The following is a 20,437-nucleotide window of genomic DNA, read 5'->3' as shown; positions in this document are numbered from 1 at the left end:
AGAAATTTATGTGGTCAGTAAACTAACTTTCGACTAAAATGTTATAATTGTCATAAGAACGTCTTTGTATACTGCAGCTTATAAACAAAGGGAGATTGTGTCTAGATCTAGAGGTGTCATTATCCCTCTTTACTCAGCCTTCTTTAGGCTAGTCATTGAGTATAATGCTTTCTTTCCCATGTATCTGTCCAGTCACATGCGACAACTGGAATGCCCACATAGATATCTTACAAAAATGGTAAAAAACCTAAACAATATGTCTTACATAGACTGACTCAAAAGCTTTGTCCCTGTCCTCTCTATCCTACAAACTGTATAGAGGTGGCTTGTGTCTAGCATGCAAGGGGTCATCTTATTCAATACTGATGTATTTACTGCATATCATTAACTCAGATGGCATAAGAAATAGTCTAGGGATCTAAACCTCTACTGCAACATTAACAGAATGATTTGGAGGTACAGGTATATCTACCAGAGGATACTGCTGCTCTGGAACAGAATTCCCGTCCATGTAATATAAAGCTTATCCCTGTCCATATTCAAGCACAACTTGGATCTATGGATGGGAAACAGAAAAATTACCTCAGGACTGTGGCCTGTACTACCAAAGGACAGAGGCAGCTCCTAAATGCTTTATTCCATGCATGGGTCCTCGCAAGTTGTCTATGGTATGTTCCCACTTATCAACCATGGGATGAGTAAGGCCAGTCTAACACTAAATGGGACAGGTTAATTCAAGCACCAAAATGGAAACTGGCTAGGCTTAAAATGGCCTGCAAGGGCAGCTAGCCTAGTACTTACATGTGAACCTAAAACATGCAACTTGCATTAAAATGTTATTTTCAGTTGTAATTAAAATTTTGATATTACTACAGTAAATTATTATAGGGAACTCTGTTACACAGTTTACCCTTTTTTTACATATACTAGTGTCTTCTTTATAGATATATTTAGTAAAGTGTTCTCTATTTGTAGCTGCAATCAATTCCCTTACTTCATAAAATGGTACATGTTGGTAAGATATCTTACTTTATCTATTCTGTAGAATTACTGAAGACTGAAAATCTGTCAAGCAGGCATAAACTATTTTAAGCCTTTTGTTAAAACTCTATGCATTTTAAATGTTGGCTTTTAAGCTTGTATCTTTGATATAACAAGCTATGTAAACCCTTAGTATTTTTTCTATACATTTCTATTTTCCATCACATTGGTTGGACAAACCTAGGCAGGGGTATTTGTGTTAAAAGAAAAAAACACTCTTTTCTGTGAAGAATATAACTTGAAGAAGTGAGAAGTATGTGAAACCATGTTGAATGTATAAGGGAGCCACTGATTGATGTCAGTATCTGACCAACATGACAACAGTGTTGGTTCCTCACAAGGATTGTAACACTGCTTTTATAATTTCTATCCAGGAGAAGACATGAATGTTGTTGTTGTTGTTGTTTTGTGTCTTTCGGCTTTTCCCGGTTAGGAGAAGACATGAATGAGGTGGGTAAATCCAGATGTTGCGAGTTACTGTTAAAGTGTCGTCTTCTGAAAGATCTACTGTTACAGTAGGAAAACCTACACAAAACTGCACTTCTATCATCCTTTTCTGTCCCTTCTTTGGTGTTTTCAGTTTTTCTGTTCATTCTCTATTTGTTTATTGTCACCATGCTAATGTGCTACTTCAAACCTTTCATCCATTGTCCTTCATATATAGTTCATCTTCAGGATGCACTAGTTTCCTTTATTTTCTGTATACTTTGTTGTTTCATTCATCCCATGTTTGTTTTTCCAATATATATATATATATATATATATATATATATATATATATATATGGATAGATAGATATTTTTATTCCATAAGGCTGGCTCTAAACTAATCACATCCTGAATGATGTGCATGCAAGAGAATTGCATGTCTGTTTCTTTACTCACCACCTTTGTTGCAGGATAGCAAATCAAGTATGGTTTTCTCTGAAAAGGGGATGGTCTTTTATACACATCGGGCCTGCCAAGTTAGTCAGTAAGTAAATATATGGATGGATATAAGTAAGAATAATCAAAACAATCAATGAGCTTAATTTTCAAATTTGTAAATAAGTAAAAGTCATGCTAATGTACAGTTTTTATATAAACAAAGAAATAGCTTATTAATATTTAAGGACTCAACATTGGTCTAAAAACATAATGATGTTTCTGAATGCACTACATCTACAATTTTATGTTTTTTTTTCAAAGGGTATAGCTGGAACGGATGTGGCAAAGGAGGCATCTGATATCATTCTAACAGATGATAACTTCTCCAGTATTGTCAAAGCTGTCATGTGGGGCAGGAATGTGTACGACAGTATCTCCAAGTTTCTGCAGTTCCAACTGACTGTCAATGTAGTAGCCGTGATTGTGGCATTCACCGGAGCCTGCATTACCCAGGTTAGTTGTGACAAGCAGTGATATTGAACTGCAGTAACAAAAAGTATGGTGCATCAGTTTTGTTCATAATTTACTGTATGCTGTTTAGGATTATGGTGGTAAATGGAAGAATGCTGCTTTTACTTCTACATGCATCAGTCTGTAATATTGACATAATGATGACAGCTGCACACAGAACAGTGTAACATAGTGACAAAGGATTTGCTTATGCCTGTTTTGTCATTCAGCATTTAAAGGAAGAGTTTTTAGGAAAAGAAGAAAATACTACTTTTTAAGATTCTTTGTATAGCTGTAGTAATAAAAGAATAGCTTGCCAGTCTTAGTCCCCCCCCCCGGCAAATAAATGTGGAACAAGAAAACTGAAGATGTTCTGTTCCAGTGTCAATATTTTGTTATACTTGAAACTGTTAGCCTTACCAGCTGGTCAGCCTCATTCCTATCAAGGTGTTCATGCAGCCTGCCTACTAGCTCTGTTAAATTTCATTTGATTGATTGATCCTTTCAGTATTCTTATTTCTTTCTCATAAATACTACATAGCTCTTTCTGATCCACATTGGCTGTTTTAAAATCTAAAGGCAAGGTCAGGAAGAAACAAGGAAGAGGACCTTAACTGTGAAAAGATCTTCATGAACAATTACAGTAGACAGTTGTTTTCAAGGTGGTGCATTACAGATAAATATATATTTTGGTTGAAATTTATGAACAGTGTGCCCCATGGAATAAGGCTGGTATGCAATAGAGCTGTGTATCAAAGTCCTTTGTGACCCATAAAGAGTGATACACAATGGGATAAAACCTTATGCAGTCTTACCCAATTATGTAGCCATAGTGCTGTGTGCATGGAGAACATATGCAAATGTCTTCCACTTTCCTGGATTATATGCAGTTCACAAACACTACACTTCCTGTGGTTAACTTATAGGAGCAGAACCATAATCCTTTAGATAGTGTAGTTGTTGTGACCACATTGATCCCACACCTTTCATTTATATTGTTCAGTAAATGGAATGCTTTAGATAGTCTCCCAACATCTCTATCCCTGTGTTATTGGGTATGCACGTAAAAAGGGATTTCACATCTAATGCTGTCATAATGCAACCAGCAACAGGTGGTTTAACTTGTATGTGAGCAAATAAGTCCCTAAGGAACTGTTCAGTATCCTATAAAATATAACAGTTATATTAGATGTGAAATCCCTTTTTACGTGCATACCCAATAACACAGGGATAGAGATGTTGGGAGACTATCTAAAGCAAGATGGCACTTATGAGATCCATAAGATAGATTTACTGTGTATGCTTATGGAACTTATTCTTGACAATAACATTTTTATGTTTGAAGAAGGTATTTTTAAACAAAGGGATGGCGTAGCTATGGGCACCTCTTGTGCCAATAGCTACGCCAACCTCGTTATGGCAAAATGGGAGGAAATGCATATCATACCTCAGCTGAAGCCTGGACAGGTTGTTTTTTTACATGAGATTTGTTAATGATCTTTTCCTCCTGTGGGAGGGTACTGGTGATGAGCTGTCTCAATACATTGGTCAACTCAACAGTAGTACTGACTTTCTTAGTTTGACGGCCAGTAGCTCTACTATAAGTATGGATTTTCTTGATGTTTGGATTACCAGGGGACTTGATGGCACTTTTACTTCTGAAATCTATAGGAAAAGTTGCCATAGGAATACGTTTGTCCATAGACAGAGTATGCATCCTGGGCACATTTTTAATAATGTTGTGACAGCACAGATGTTAAGAACATCCAGATTGACAGCAGGTGACTCCACCTTCTCTTGTGAATTGAAACATATGGAACAGTGATTCCTTGAGAGGGGTTATAATAAGAAAGAAATTAGCTCGGTTACAGCTTGAGCATATACATCTAGAATTCAGGAGGGTAAGCCATATTTTTCTTCACCCACTCAATTTTGCAAACAGAAAGTGACCAACTGTAAACTGAGAGTACCGATTACTTATGCCAGTAACATTAGATTGTTGAAGGACATCTATGCTAAACACTGAGATATACTTAGATCTAATGAGAGAGTGGAATAATAGTAGGAGGAGCCTCGAGCTATATGTATAAGAATAAGAGATCACTTAAGAAATTGCTATGTTATCCAAAGTTTAACTCCAGTACTGATACACAGCTTAATATTGGTACATTTCCTTGTCGGGCATGTAACTACTGTCATTTGATTGACAGTAGTGCTGCATTTGAACATCCAGATATACATAAAAAGATGTTTTTCAGAGCCAGAGCTAACTGTAACACAGTGAATCTAGTTTATTTAGCCTACTGCACGGTTTGTTACTGTTTCTACATTGGGATGACAACACGCAGGCTACGAGACAGGATGAGGGAGCATCAGTATGATATCTCCAGGAGAGCTGAGACTAATGCTTTATCTAAGCACATCATGTTACTAGGTGCTCAGCACAATTTTAAGTTTATGGTTGTTGAAACAGTCAATGCGGGTATAAGGGGGGGGGGGGCCCGCATAGAACTAAGGTAGAAAGCAAAGAATTGAACTGGGTTATTAGAATGAAAGCTAATATGGGGAAAGGCCTCAGTGATAAATTTTCTATTAAACCAGTTTTAATGAATAGGCCCTTAGCCAGATAGATATTAATTATGTTCAGTATTTTTATAATGTTTTTATGAATGAAATGTTCTATATGCTTTTATGTATGAAATGTTTTCATGTTTATATAATGAGTTCTGAGCTGCATTTTTTGGCTGTTGAATGAAATGTTCTATATGTTTTTATGAATGAAATGTTTTTGTGTTTATACAATGAGCTTTGAGCTGCATTTTTTGGTGTGGACTCTTGTTAATTCTTAATTGTTTTTGCATGCTAATTGGCTGCTTTGCTGTTTAAAAGTACTATAGTTTGGATCTTTATTTGTCTGATGAAGCAGCTGCTGCTGCGAAAGCGCTTACTGTTTGTTCTACGGTTTGTTCTGGGATTAAATTCTTGAATTTTACTGCTGTGTTCCGCTGCCTCCTTTGACTGTGATATTGTAGGATTTATTTTTTGGAGGACCAGTTTACCTACACCATAGTCTTTGTTCTTTGTTGCATTATCAGTACATTCTTTAAATTATATCTTTTCATTTTTGTTAAATACAAGTCTGTAGATAGTTTTATGAATCAGTGCCAGTGTTCTTGCTTTTATAAAGGAAAGTTCACACATATAATCTAGATTGTGTCGGGGGAGGGAGCAGACTAGCTACACAAAAAGTTCTAGACTGTGCATGTTTAGTAAATCTTAAACTGAATTTTCAGAAATGTAAATTCAAACTGAAAGAAGTTACTTATGTGGGACATTTGTTTACCAGTTCTGGCTTACAACCAGGTCTGTCTAAGAAAACAGCAGTTGCTGAAGTGCCCATTCCAGAGAATGTCACATCTTTATAACGTTTTCTAGGTATGGTCAACTATTTAGGAAAGTTCATCCCAGGCTTGAGTGAGCTTTCTGCACCATTACGTGTGTTGACATGCAAAAATGTAAACTGGTCCTGTTTGGAACAACACCAAAGAGCATTTGATACTAGCTATATAGCCACTATATTTATATCTATGCCAAACTCAGCTCATTAATCAATATGTAATTATTATTTTTGTATATGGATGACAATTCTAATGTTTATACCTTAACCTGTTAATTACCTGCTCTTCCTGTTACTGCATTATGTAAGTGTATTATTTGATATTGTACTCTTAATAACTTTTTGATTTTGGCAATTTATACTGTTTCCATATAACTTTTTTAATTGTGTTGTGGAGCCTTTCTCCCTGGGCCTCAGCTGAAAAAGGGCATTTACTCAGTCGGACTAGCCCGGTTAACAAATGTCAAACAAATAAATAAATAAATAAAATTGCTAGTCCACCCACACTGAGATATTATGAGATGTTCACAAACCTGTAACTCTTTCTTGTGATGTTTCAATGTACAGCCTTGGTGCAGCATGTCTTCAAGATGGCATACCAGTAGCCTATGTGTCAAGAACTTTAATTCAAACAGAGATGCATTATGCACAAATAGAAAAAGAGCTTTTGGCAGTAGTGTTCGCATGTTCAAAGTTCAGTGATTATATATAAGGCAGACCTATCCACTGATCATAACCACTAGTGACAATTCTGAAAAAGTCAATTCATAGAGCCCCAGCTCGATCGCAACACATGATTGCAAAAGTACAATTTTAATATTGTTTACAAAAAGGGCAAGTACTTGCACCTTGTCACGCTCACTCAGACAAATGACAGAGCAGCATGAAATTGAAACAGCAGACTTTGAAGTCATGGAAGTCAGAAATTTTTCTTCATCACAGCTTGATGAACTAAAAAATTACACTGCTTCAGACCAAGTTCTCCAGAAGCTAAAAAACATTATCAGTCAGAGATGGCTAGCACGACAAAGTGGTTTACCACTTGACATTCAGCAGTATTTTCCTTACAGAGATAAGCTCCTGATGGAAGATGGAATCCTCATGAAATGTCCAAAAGTGGTAATTCCTAAAGCATTACAACAGGAATATATCAACATTTTGCATTGTGGTCACCCAGGAACTGATTCAATGAAAAAAAGGGCAAGAGGTATTGTGGCTTTCTATGCCTAAACATATGGAGAAGGAAACTCTTAGCATGTTCAATTTGCAACACCACCAAACCACATCAGCAAACAGAACCGCTTCAGCTGCACCATATTCCTGAGTTACCATAGTCGACGGTTGCTGTAGATATTTTCGAATAGAACGGTCAACAGTACTTGGTGTTAGCAAACTCTTACTTAAATTGATTTGAAATTGACCTACATCTGACGTCCAGCACAGCCATTACAAAATTGAAGAGACATTTTTCTGTCTGTGGTAGTCCACACAAAGCCATGTCTGACAATGGTGCACAGTTTACTAGTCAGCAGTTCAAGAAATTTGCTGAGTTTTGGGACTTTGTTCATATTACCGGTAGTCTTGAGTATCCACAAGCCAATTGCTTAGCTGAACGTGCAGTTCGTAGTGCAAAGAATTTGTTGGAGAAATTCAAAAGTGATGGTACTGATGTTTTCCTTGACTTAATCTCAGAAACATTCCTTGACACCTTGCTTGGTTCATCTGCTCGAAGACTAATGTCCAGACAAACACAAACAACTCTTATGATCAGCAAACAATTGTTAGTAGCAAACGCAAAGAATAATAGAGTGGTCAAGGCTCAACTTTTGAGAAAACATCAGTCACAGAAGTTGTACTATGATAAAATTAGTAAATCCCTTTGACCATTGTTACAAGGAGAAGTTGTGGTAATGCAAACATCCAAAGGTTATAATCGTGTAGGAATCATGAAGAACATTTGTAAGGAACAGAGATCTTACATCATACAATCTGAAGGAATGGATTACAGAAGGAATTGCAGACATGTGTTACCTGTCTCAGAACCAGTGCCACAGCAGATTGCTTATCCCAACAAGTCTAATTTCCGGAGTGTCTCGTCAACTCTTCAAATTCAAAAGAAAGGTGTGCTTTCTTCAAACAACTCTGATGCAAACCCAGATATTCCAGTATTAAATGAATCCCCAGATACTGTCCTTGTTGCTAAACCTAGTCAGAATTTCTGTGTAATTAGATTGGGTAGAATTTGCAAACCCAATCCTAAATACACAGCAACTTGGACTTGAAATCAGTTACGTTTTGTTGAAATGTTGAAATGATGTCTAGCTCTTAAATATACATTTGTTCTTTTATTTTGCAATGTTGAACAAAATTAAAGAGGGAGAATGTAGATTCATGTGTATATTGAACCTAGTCAGCCACTGTAGCTAGACAGCACGAGCATATAAGTTACTGAGCAAGTGTGAGATCAGTGCCATTTTGTGTAAGCATATGAAGTACGAAGTATATGTACAAGCTACAGATCCTGACGTGTGTATGTATAATAAATTACTTGAACGCATACCCAGCTTCAGTTCTCATTTGAGTACATGAGATGTGCGACACCATTTGAAGGAAGATAGTGTATCACTCTGCTTTATCTGAAGAGGGAGTGCATTCCTGAAGTGAGGGAGATGCTGAGTAAGGAATCTGTCCCTCTCTACCTTGTTTTATCCGTCTGTTGAAATGGAATTAAATCTTTTGTTCTGGTATTTGTAGACTATTGATTTATGAAGGTACAAGAGATCCTGGACTACTGGGTCCCTAATTGTTCAGAAGACAAGGCATATGTTTCCCCTATGGAGCGTAAAAGACACAAAAAAGGGACAGTGCTTCTGCTCTTTTCTGACAGCTTAGTAATTTTAATCCTATGACTTTTCATTAGGAACCTCTGAGGTCTTTCCAACTGTTTGGCATGTCTCATGAGGTACATCCCATAGGAGGCATTGTATTCTATAATTGGTCTGCTCAGTGCTGAATACAAGGGGAAAATAACCTCTTTAATGATATTCCCTTGGTAATACCTCTTTAATGATATTCCCTTGGTGATCAGCTACACCAAGTAGAAGAATTTTCTGACAATTGTTGCTACATGGTTCATAGGTTTATACTGGGGTAAAGACCACTGGGGCCTTTATAAACCTAGCCATGGAAGCTGAATATATCCCACAAGTTATTGGGCCTTAGAGGTTATTTTAAGGGGTGTTTGTTAGTTTGACACACTGATGAAGGCTATGTGATTTATCACCCGAAACTGGTTAGTTTCTTTCTCCTGCAATATTATGTGTTTGTAGCACATAACAATAAATATATTGGTTTTTGCCACAGTCTGCTGGTCCAGTTTTGTTTTGGAATGTGTTTAGTTATGGCATGATTTAATGGCTGTCTCTGTCCATTAGAGACATAAAAACAAACACTCATTTGTTAACCAGGTAGACCCACAGGACACAGTCTCATTTTCATAGGTGACCTGGGAGCAATGTCTGCTTAAGTGACTTGATCAGGTTCACACAGTAAACAAATGAGGCTTGAGAGACTCAAACCTTGTACTATAGATACTGAAGCTCACAGCCTTAACCCTCTGCACCAACTGCCAGACAAAGGAGTGGTCAAAGGAGAGGGAATTATCAGTCCAGGTTCCATGGTCTCTGACTTCCTCTTCATTTTGAAGTAAGGTGTTGTAAGTATTATATGCTGGGGGAAGATGGTTTGTCTGACAAATGTGGCAGTGTTGCATTTTATAGCATTTAATTTAAGCTCATTTTGGAAGTTCTTGCTGGAGGACCTCTGTGTCAAAGGGGGAATTAACAATGACTGTCAGTTTGCAGTGATCCACAGACTTGGTTAGCCATAGGTCTATGGTTTTTAGTCCATAGGTCAGAGAAATAAATACCAAACAAAAGTAGTCCCAGCACTGAGCCCCGCAGAACACAACTGATCACCTTCATGTTGTCTGATACTGCCCCTGCCACCTGCACCATGTGGGTTCTGTCTTTTAGCCAGTATGCTCTCCATAGTACTGCACAGGGATCTGTTTGTAACATACTGAATTTATTAATTACTCTAGCATGGGGAATTGTGTCAAATGCCTTGACCAGATCAAGGTAAGCTATATTTATAGTGTGACCATTGTAAATAACTTATCTTCTCCAAGAATTTGCCAGGCTCAATAGACAGGATATTCCTTTTACAAAGCCAAAATGTTCATCATTCTAACTGCTGAACTAGCCTGTGGGTTGTATCCTGCCAAGGATAAAGCAAGCAGATAGCTTCCAAAAGCTTTCATCCCCTGCCACATGTCACTTTGGCTATTTATAGACTAAGCCCTTTCTTGAAGGAGCTATACAAACAGCCAGAATGACTAAAAATCTTACGTATTCATGCAGATGCAGCTCTGAGTGTTCTCAGAAACAGCAGTTGGTCAGAGGCTTCCTGTCAGATAGATAAGACCCTTTTGGACAATTCTTCCACACTTATTTTTTATTATTTAGGAATATTTTATATATTTATTTTCTATCAGAATTGTGCTATATCATTGTAAGAATATGTTACTTTTCAGTAATATCTGTAGATATTCCTTGAATACCGGTATTGTAGGGGGGGGGTTTAAGCTAATTTATTGTTTTCTGTATGTCTGAAAGTGTACTTTAAGGGCAGAAACTGTGAATTGTGTTAATGCTTATGTACACTTTGTGACAACTTGCTTGATTCATTTTTTACTACTGTAAATTTTGTGGAATGTATTTCTATCTTTTACAGGGAATTGTGTGCTGCTTGCATAACTTTTGTGTTGGTTAATTGGATCATGTTTATAGGACTGTGTAGTACTGTTGTGTAATAAGTGACAACTTACCTTCCAACTGACTCCTTTTAGAATAGCTTATTATCAGTCAGGCTTCTTCCACAGCTACAGCGTGGATACTTACATAGGTCCTGCAATACCTTTCTAAGGTATCTAAAAAGAAAAAGTGGTTGAAGAATGAGCCTTTACCTTAAGTGTGGGCTAGTCAGTGTCTCAGTCGATGGTAAGTGACTCTGCAGTGGCCACTGCTGGTTCCTCAAACCACTTACTGGTCTCTTTGAATCACTCTGGTGTAGCCTTGTCAGTCACTGTCGATCAGGCGTCAGACACGTCCACTTCTGCTGTTCCACTGTCCAATGTAAGTGTGTAAGAACCATCTGTTGGTGCAGGAGACACCCTGGGAGGGTCTTCTCATGGTGGCTGGGGAAAGAGATCTCTTGCTTGGAAGATATGCCTCCTCTTTCTCAGTCTATCTCCAAGGATGTTGGAAAAAGAAACAGGAAGTTAATCATTATCATAGATAGAGACGGTTTCTGTGTGTAAAAATTATGTTCTTACCTTAGTCAGGATTTTGTTGCAGTCAGTAGTGAGTGCCAAGTGTCTCCTTCTATTACTAATTCCTCCTCTCCAAATAATGAGTATGTTCTGTTAGATGATACTGAAGTAGACATATACAGGGTTATGCCTTTTGAGGGTTCCATACCGAAAGACTGTGACTCTTTATTTAGTGAGCCTGAAACTGTATCTGCCAAGGTAACTGGCTAGCTTTCTAAAGCTCAGACTCTCCTTCGTCCCTCTCTCTTCCTGTGACAACTGATTGGCTGAGCATATCCTGACAGGGAAGCCTTCAGTTGTCACAGGAAGTGAGTGTTCAGTCTGTTTTTTTTTCCATCTAAAGAGGAAAGTCCTCTGACATGATCCAGCACCGATCTTTCCAGCTTATTGCTCAGATAAGTCCCATTTGGGGACCCCCTTCCTTTCATTTTTTATTAAAATTATTATTCTCTTTCTATTTTTATGTTTATTAAAAATATATCTATTTTTTAATATTTTCTTTTGTCAGTGTTTAGAATAATTCCTGTGGCAATTTCTGCTTGTTGCAGTGTTTGACTTCTCTTTTTGGCAAATGCTTATTTTTACAGTTTCTGAGCAAACTTTCAGTATTTTTTTCAAAACTGCAGGTTGCATGTGTGCTGTTAGACACTAGGGGCTGTCTTGTGCAGTCAGAACTGCAAATTAACCAAGCCTATCTTTGTTGTTGCTACTGATTTATTTTCTCTTTTAATGGGAAAATCTTGCAGAATTTGGATTTTTCAGCGTTTATACATTATTTAATATATGCATTACTCTGCTGTGTATGTTTTTGACATTGAATTGTGATATTACTGCAAATTAAGTTATTTGAATGTACTGTTGAGATTTTACTCCATCTGACAAGAAAATATAGTTTAAATTGGTATTAAATGTTATTTTATGGCAGTTTACCATAGTTAAAGCATGTAGAGCTATTTTTAACACTGGTTTGATATATTAGCTGCTTTGGTGTTTGGACTTTTTGTACTGAAAATGTTTTAACTCCTGCCTGTTGTAAAAGAATTCTGAACAAATTTCAAACTGTATTTTGTGATAATAGTACAATCTGGCAGAGTTTGGTTTTGTGGGGGCATACTTATAATGGAAACTTTAAGTGCTTATTGTGATACATTATCCAGTACTGTCAGTTTATTGTTCAGGCTGGATTACCTCCCCTGACTTGATAAATCCTAACTCTGGTATCCCCCCATCAAATCTTGTAGCACCCACAAATAAAATAAAAATGTGACTCTGCCTGTGGTTAATGGTTCTGTCAAGGCCACAGTTTGACCCACAGACCTCTTACCTTTTGCCCCATCTCCCTGTGGTGTAACTTTGCCAACCAGCATAGCAGTGGGCTTGTCACATCCTCCGGGGCTGTTTCAATTCATGGCACAGGTATGGAAGAACCAAACCCTTTAGGTGTAGGAGTAGTCCAGGTAAGAGACCACTTGCCAGAGCTAATACTCTGTTCTCATCTATTTAATGTAGTAGTGATGTTCACAAGAAAACTTAACAGAAGCTTCATCATACAGCTGATAATCAGATTATAGCTGTTTATAAGGATGATGTGGTTTCCTTGGATAATAGTCTTTTGCAGACAACTAATTCTAGTGGTTGTGTTCCCCATACATGGTTCTAGTGCTAGCTTGGCTAAATGATTGCTAGATTTAGTGATGTATTTGCTTGGGAGCTGTTAGGAAATACCACAGAAATAGATAGGGCATATGACATTATAGAGTATGAGATGCCTGATTCTGTTGTAACCCCCCCCCCTTACCAGCCGTGGAAAATGTTTATATAGTGCCTGCAAGACACCAGTGTGTATTCCAACAGCCCCTAAAAGGCTCAGAGAAAATATAGGGTCTCCTCTAATATGAGGTCTCTTTTCTCATTTAACTGCTGACTCAGCTGTGGTTTCCCCAACTGCCTGATTAAGTTAAAAGTCCTATGAACTTCTAATCTAATTCCCCCTGATAAACAGGACAGATGGTTAGATATTCAGGGTAAAGGGATGTTTCTTTCTAGTAGCCTAGCCTTTTGAATGTTAAATTATCACTGTTATATGTGGACATTTATCTTACAGTATGTATACGGTTTGAATGATTTTGTCTGCAGGGCAAATATTTTACTAATTTTACTCAGGTTTCAAAACTTGCTTTGAGAGGTATGCTTGAACATGCAGATACAGTCTTGAGAAATGCTGCTTCTTCTGTTGTATTAAGATGATATGCTTGGATACATCATCAGAACTTCTATTATGATTTAAAAGCTGAAATTTTGAATGCACCTTTAAGTTCTGAATTGGTGTTTGGGCCCTCTATTATGCAGGTTCTCAAACAGTGAGATGGCAGAGGCAAATTAATATACGGAGTATCTAGGATGTTTCATGTACCCAAGTTCAACCCAAACAAAGCATCTTACTTCAAGGGGCATAATAAAGAAAAATCCCAGCAAAACAAAAGTCAGAGATCCACAGCGAAATGACAGGAGGATAATTCTTCAAAACTAAACAAGCGGGTTTCCTTTCCAGAAAAGGATCAACCCTTGCAAAGGAATGACTATGCCACTTCACAGAGCTCTCTAAACCCTGCAGCCTGGTTATAAACAGTCTCAAGACAAATAGGTTCTGAGAAGATTTCTGAGAGGATAAACTTGGCAGTGGCTAGAAAATGTTCCCATTTTCAGAGGAATTCCCTCACACCCTCCAAACCAGTCAGAGCTGTTTCATCTAGTGCACGTTTACATGGTAGATGCAGTGGTCATATGACCAGTGCCTGCAGTACACAAAGGCAAAGGATCTAACTCTAGAATCTTTTTGGTACCAAAAAAAGAGCACACTCGGAGACCCATCCTAGATTTGTCCTCTCTAAACACCTTTGTAAAAGGCAAAGGATCTTACTCTAGAATCTTTTTGGTAGCAAAAAAGAGCACTCTTGGAGACCCATCCTACATTTGTTCTCTCTAAACACCTTTGTAAAAGTTCTGAAATTCAAAAGGCTCACTTTACCTTATTGATCTAGTATTGATTCCAGACCCCTGTTTCTTGGTAATTCCAGATGTCAAGGACACTTATTGTCATATTACTGTTGATCCCAATTATAGAAATTTGTTTGAGATTTGCAGTGTCTGGCTTACATTATCAGTTTTCCTGCTTTACCCTTTGGGCTATCTACTGCACCTCATATGTTTACAATTTGTCTGGCCCCAGTGGTTGCCTATTGCAGAACCCTAGGCATCCACATTTTTTCCATATTTAGACGACTTGCAGATTTGTGCAGATTGTGTGTCTAGGTGCTTGGAGTCCTTAGACAAGATCGCATCCCTTCTTTCCCACATGGGCTTCAAATTGAACCTTCAAAAGTCCTTCCTCATACCCTGTCAATGAATTGTTTTCTTAAGTTGTGGAATACACAGTGTAAACGATGGCCTTCCTGACAGAAGACAAGATTCAGGCTTATCAGGGCATTTTCTTGGATTTTCTCTTTTAGACGTGGCATCAGCAACAGAGATCTTTAAAATTCTAGGTTTGTTGGCATCAGTGATACTCATGATACCACTAGCCAGACTACACATGAGAAAAATTCAGTGGTACTTGAAGAATTACTGTACTCAGCACCTTCATCTCTTGGATTTCCTGGTACTGGTACTGGGATTTGTGAAACGGGGACTGCAGTGGTGGACAGATAACTGTCTCTGAATCTGGGACTCCCTTTCTTTCTTCAGACTGCAGTCCAGTTTGTCAGATTTTGCATGGGAGCAGAGTTCATTGGAGTTCAAGTGTAAGGCTTGTAGGGTCCTCGGGAAACATCAAAGCCCATAAACTTAAGAGATGTTGGTAGGGATTCAGTTTTAAACATTCTTCACCACATATGGACCCATGTCCTCTTCTAGTGGTCACAGACAATGCTACAGTTATGTGGTACCTACATACAACACTACAGTTATGTGGTACCTGAACAAGCAAGGGGGTACAAGGTCATACCTCTCTTTGCCAGTTAGTAATGATGGCCTGTGAGCATCATCCTCAGACTAATCAGACCTTGAACATTCTGTCAGAGCAGAACATAGTGGCAGATAGATTAAGGTGATCCTGGACAGACCCTTATGAGTAGCATTTCCATGTAGAGGTCTTCCAGGGCTTGATCCAGGTGTTGGGATCACCTCAAGTATTTCTTTTCACCTCCTTTCAAAACGAACAGCTGAAAAAAATCTATTCAAGACATCTTTATCAAGCTTGTTATTGTATGCATTTCCACCTTCTCCAGTGATTCTAATATACTTCTAAAGATTCAGAAAGAATTACCAAAGATCATGTGGTAACCCCCTTTTGGCCCAGGCAGAGCTGGATGGTTATCATGTTGATCACTGCTGAAGTAGCCTAAACTATATGAGATTATATCCTGCCAAGGATATAACAGCCAGCCAGCTTTTAAAGCTTCAGGGCACCTTCCACATACCCAAAACTGTTAGGCAGCTTGAGCTGAGCTGCCTAAAAAGATAGGTTTTCACACTAAGTCCTTCAGAGCTTTTCTGCCACTGTCGAGAGCCCCCCTCTGTGGGCTTTTGAAGATCAGTGGTCAGTTTGTGCTCTTCCATTGCTGAGCAGATAAGTTCCCTTTTAGGAGAAGCCTTTCACATTTTACATTTGTTTTTTTAAATTATTTTCTTGGTTAGGAAAGTTTTTGAACTAGGAGTCTGTGTTTTTACTAACTATCATGAGACATAATTGTGCTTTTAAATAGGAGCACACTTTTTTTCCTGCCAGTTTAAAACTTGTTAAAAAAATTGTAATTTTTTTTCTGTGGATAAATTGTGTTTATTTTTATTTTTGGAGCTAGCAATTTGTATTTATGTACTTTTTACTGTGTTTTTACTAGGAAAAAGTGAAGTTTTTGGACTTTAAAGTTTTCCCAGCTTGTGCTGCTCAGTTTTCCTAAGAAAGAGGCACCATTTTCAGCTTGACCATGGAACAAACTGTCAGTACCATGGTTGGTCCTTCTTCCAGTCACAAAATGAAAAAAATTAAGCAAACCGTCCTTGCCACCACAGCAGCCTAGAAGTTTGCCTTAGCTGCAGGTGGCCAAAGTTGGTTTCATAGACCACTTATCTTTTCCCCGGTATCCCTTTAGTATGGCACCTACAGCCTCTATGGACTGGGGGTTAGCTTCATCCTCTGTGGTTGTTGGGGTCCCCTTGGTGGGCAGAGGAAAACCACTCTTGTCGATCTTGGAAGAAGGGGCCCATCCCAGGGGAAGCTGTGGCTGCCATTAATAAACCTATTTGCCCCAGTATTCCTACCAAAAAGAAACAGTCTGACTCGGGGTCTTTTTCATACTATAAATCCTTCTTATAAAGTGGTTTCTGGTAAAAGAAAAAAAATTATTCCTCTTTTCCTCCAAAAAAAGGAAGCCAATTTGGTGGTCCCCTGCCATAAACAAATTGTATAACAGAAGGAAGAAACTGTTGCAAAATAGAGTAAAATCCCATGAGTGGAGGAGCTCCCTGGTCACCCTCAGTAAGAAGCTGAGATCCCTTATAAGATCCTCCAAAGCTAGCTACGAAAACAAAATCACCACTAAATCCAAGGGCAACCACAAAGCATTCTATAGCTATGTCAAGAATCTAGATGGCAACACCCAGATCTGCTCTGAGTTACAGCACAACAGCACGAAAATTACAAAACCAACTGATATTGCCAACATCCTGGCAGATCGGTTCAGTGCTAACCTTACCCCCCTCTCACCCCCTAAAAGGCCCATATCTATACAGGAAGAATGCAGAGTCCCTGTAATCACAACTACGCAGGTAAAAGCTGCACTCTCTAAAGCCAAAACACAGCATCCATGGGACCGGCCAACATCCCAGTGCAAAGTAACACTGAATCAATGAAAATTAAGAACAATTTTTCCTGTTCATTTCCACTTCCCATCACTAATGAGATGGGGTATATAAGACACATAATTAGTGACAGTTGGAAAATCCTTTTAGGTAACTCTGAGTTAGCAAAAATCATTGGTTCAAGGCCATTATTTACATATAAAAAGGTTACTAACATTAAGATCCTGCTTGAAAGGGGTTCAAATACCAAAAGTGAGACTAGATTGGTTAGTGTACACAAAAAAGGTAGTTATGCCTGTAATAGCTGTAGACAGTGTAGGTACATCAGCAGCACATCTTCGGTTAGTTTTAGTCACAACAATAAAACTTTTTGGTCCAAGGGATATTACACCTGTAAAAGAGAAATGGTTGTGTACGTGGCACAGTGTCTCTCATGTTCAAGTTATTACATTGAAAAGACTGTTAGGAGTCTGAAAAGACGAATTTATGAACATCTGTTGGACGTAAAGAAGAGGGACAACACTAATGCTTTGGCAAGACATGCAGTTATTAGCCCATAGTTTTGTGGCTTCGCCACCCCTTTAGTATGGGAACCCATCCATTGGTCAATCCATTTGTACTAATTTCAAAAAATTAGTTTTTTCTGTTTTGAACAGTGTTGACCAAGATACATTTTCTGAAGATATAAGACATGGTTAGAATGTAAGGAATCTCTTTGGCAAATCCACCTGGGTGCAGATTGTGCACCAGGTGTAAATGATATTATCAACATAAAATGTTTTTTGCAATTTAGGTAAAACATTTTTAGGTATTTATTTTATATATACATCACAATGTGAACATCATGTGTGAAAAAATTTTTATAATTTTCATATTATGAAAGTGGATAAGTTGTATATTTTTTATGGAATCAGTTTATTAATACTTAATACAAATGTATATTTTTTTTAAAAAATAAGGTTGTGTTCAATGGAGACATCATAGATCATGTGATATGACAATTGAGTATTTCAATGACTTGTTTGGGTGGATGAACGTTTTCTGATGAAGTTCACGGTTATTAAAGTGAATGAAAGCTTATTTTGGTGTCCGTGCTCTTATGTGGATTTGGTTTGCTGTTTCAACCTTTTTCTTATTCACAATATTATGTACAAACTATTTGCATTTCTTTCTTTGTAATATTATTTACACGTATAACATTCAAGAAATAAATATACGTTTATCTGTCCTCACTCTAATTTCCATTACCAAAATCTTATCCTTTTAACATTTCTGCTAAATCCATGTAGCACTGAACATAGTTTCTGTAATCATTTGATTCCAAATTATCCACATAACAGTAAATATTTTCCTATCTGCCTTCTCTACATAATCATCATCTTCATCCTTATTAGAAACATATTCAATCATATCCCTATCAGTATTTTCATATCCCTTAATCTCCTCTAAGTAATGTTCATCTATTTTTCCATTATAATTCAATTCTTTTACGTTTTAAAAAGACATGTTCAGCAGTTTCTTCTTTATCACAGTGATTACATACCCTTTCACTTATTTGTTTATAAGGCAAATTCGCTTTGACTGGCAATTTGTTTATCACCAGTCCCCACTAAAAATCATGACATTCAACCAACTTTTTTAAATTTATCATTTCTTGCTTTTATAGATCTAATGTTAACTTGCTCTAATTCTTTCCATGGATATACAAGAAGTATTTCTCCATTATGTTTTATACCATATTTCCTCTTATCTTCCAAGACCTCCATACTTATTTTCCACATTATAATTTTTCTTGATATGCTTTTATCTCATCATTTGTATACTCTATTTTTCTTCTCCAATTTTTCAACATGTCCCACTTTTTTTCTTTGCATTTATTTTTAAATATTTTATTTATTAAAATTTCATTCTTATCTTTTAACCATTTAAGAATTTTATATAAATTAAAAGAAACAGAATAAACAACAGCGTTTATCAATCTCAAACCACCATTTTTTGGTCTATATATCTCTCCTCTCTTTGTAAACTGTATAAAGGCACCGGAGACCAGCAGATCCAACACAGCAAAACTCTTTATTCCAAGCCACAAACGAACACACAGCACATAACAGTCATGAAATAATGTTGTAAAACCAATTCCCCTTACATTTTTGTCTAACTAAAACTTCATCAGATAGGCATATACTTTACAATGATCACTTAAATACCTTTCCTTATTTAATTTACCCAATGAAATGCATCCATCAATTAGTATCTAAGATACACTATATCTAAATGAATAAAATGCATAAAATCAGTCATATACTGTTGTATATAAAAATATATAAGAAATTTACATGTTAACGAAGTGTGTATAAATGTTTTATGTCCACACTATTAAATACATTAAATATTTTCCACATAAGAAAACTTAAAATCTTGGTGTTAAAACAGATAAAGGTTTATAAAAAGTAAATGAATAAAAGAACCAAATAAAATGAAATGGCACCATCTAGTGGAGAATTCATAAAAAATGTATATATATGACATCTAATAAGTAAATAGACTGTCTAAAATGTTAAAAATAAAATGCAGTGTTTAAAATTATACAGCATCTAAGTTTCATGAATTATCATTATAAAACTATTGTTTACAATTTGGCAGATCTAAGCTTTAATACTGATTTTAAAGATACCATGTCATTTAGCCCTGGGTAATTTCTAGCGTCCAGAACTAGTTGCCAGTATAGCTCCCTATACTCAAGCCGGGTCTCCCAGGGTCCACCCCTGGGGTCTATAGGTACTACTTCTATTACAAAAGATTGATACTCAGCATTTTCACATATTTGGGAGTGTTTAAGCAGAGCGTTGTGGTCATTTTTCCTTCTTATGTCGTACCCATGCTCGTACATTCTTTGTTTTAACTTTCTTTCTGTCTTACCCACATAGGAGGAGTCACATGCACCACACAAAGCAATGTATATCACACCTGTGGTATTACAATTTGCAAACCCTTTGTTCGTAATGTGTTTATTTCTACATTTCAAATGTAAAACATCATCAGTCCAGATGTTACTACATTGATGGCAATTATCACACTTGTGTGTTCCTTTTTTATTGCTAGAAAAAATCCCATAATTCTGGTGATGTGAACCTCCTTCTAAAATATTTTTGATGTTTCGGCCTTTTTTATATACTCATTTGAGTGGTTTGTCAAATATAAAATTTAAATCTGATAACCTAGCAAACCTATCCCACTCATTGTTGATGACTCTCCTTACCAAGTTGCTTTCATCATCGTATGTAATGGCTTGATATGTACCCCCATCCTCTTCAGCATCCTTATTGAGAGTAGTCCTATCCAAAGAAGAAAGTGTTCTGCCCAAAATAGGAG

The 20,437-nt window shown here is 37.1% G+C and overlaps 1 protein-coding gene across 6 annotated transcripts in view; it reads left to right on the top strand.

Annotated features, from left to right (window-relative positions):
* Positions 1-20,437, top strand: part of LOC122809137 (plasma membrane calcium-transporting ATPase 3) — a 4,021,470-nt gene that overhangs the window by 3,552,594 nt on the left and 448,439 nt on the right. For all 6 annotated transcript variants that reach the window (XM_044080406.1, XM_044080412.1, XM_044080407.1 and 3 more), the window contains one exon: positions 2,229-2,420. In XM_044080406.1, coding sequence (XP_043936341.1) covers positions 2,229-2,420 — 192 coding nt within the window. The remainder of the gene's footprint in view (positions 1-2,228; positions 2,421-20,437) is intronic.

This window comes from Protopterus annectens, chromosome 8.part0 (genome assembly GCF_019279795.1).
Source record: "Protopterus annectens isolate FY-2018-M chromosome 8.part0, PAN1.0, whole genome shotgun sequence".
In the NCBI taxonomy this organism is placed as follows: Eukaryota; Metazoa; Chordata; order Ceratodontiformes; family Protopteridae; genus Protopterus; species Protopterus annectens.
The sequence above is the reverse complement of the archived record's forward strand: the minus strand, read 5'-3'. Positions and strand labels throughout refer to the sequence as shown.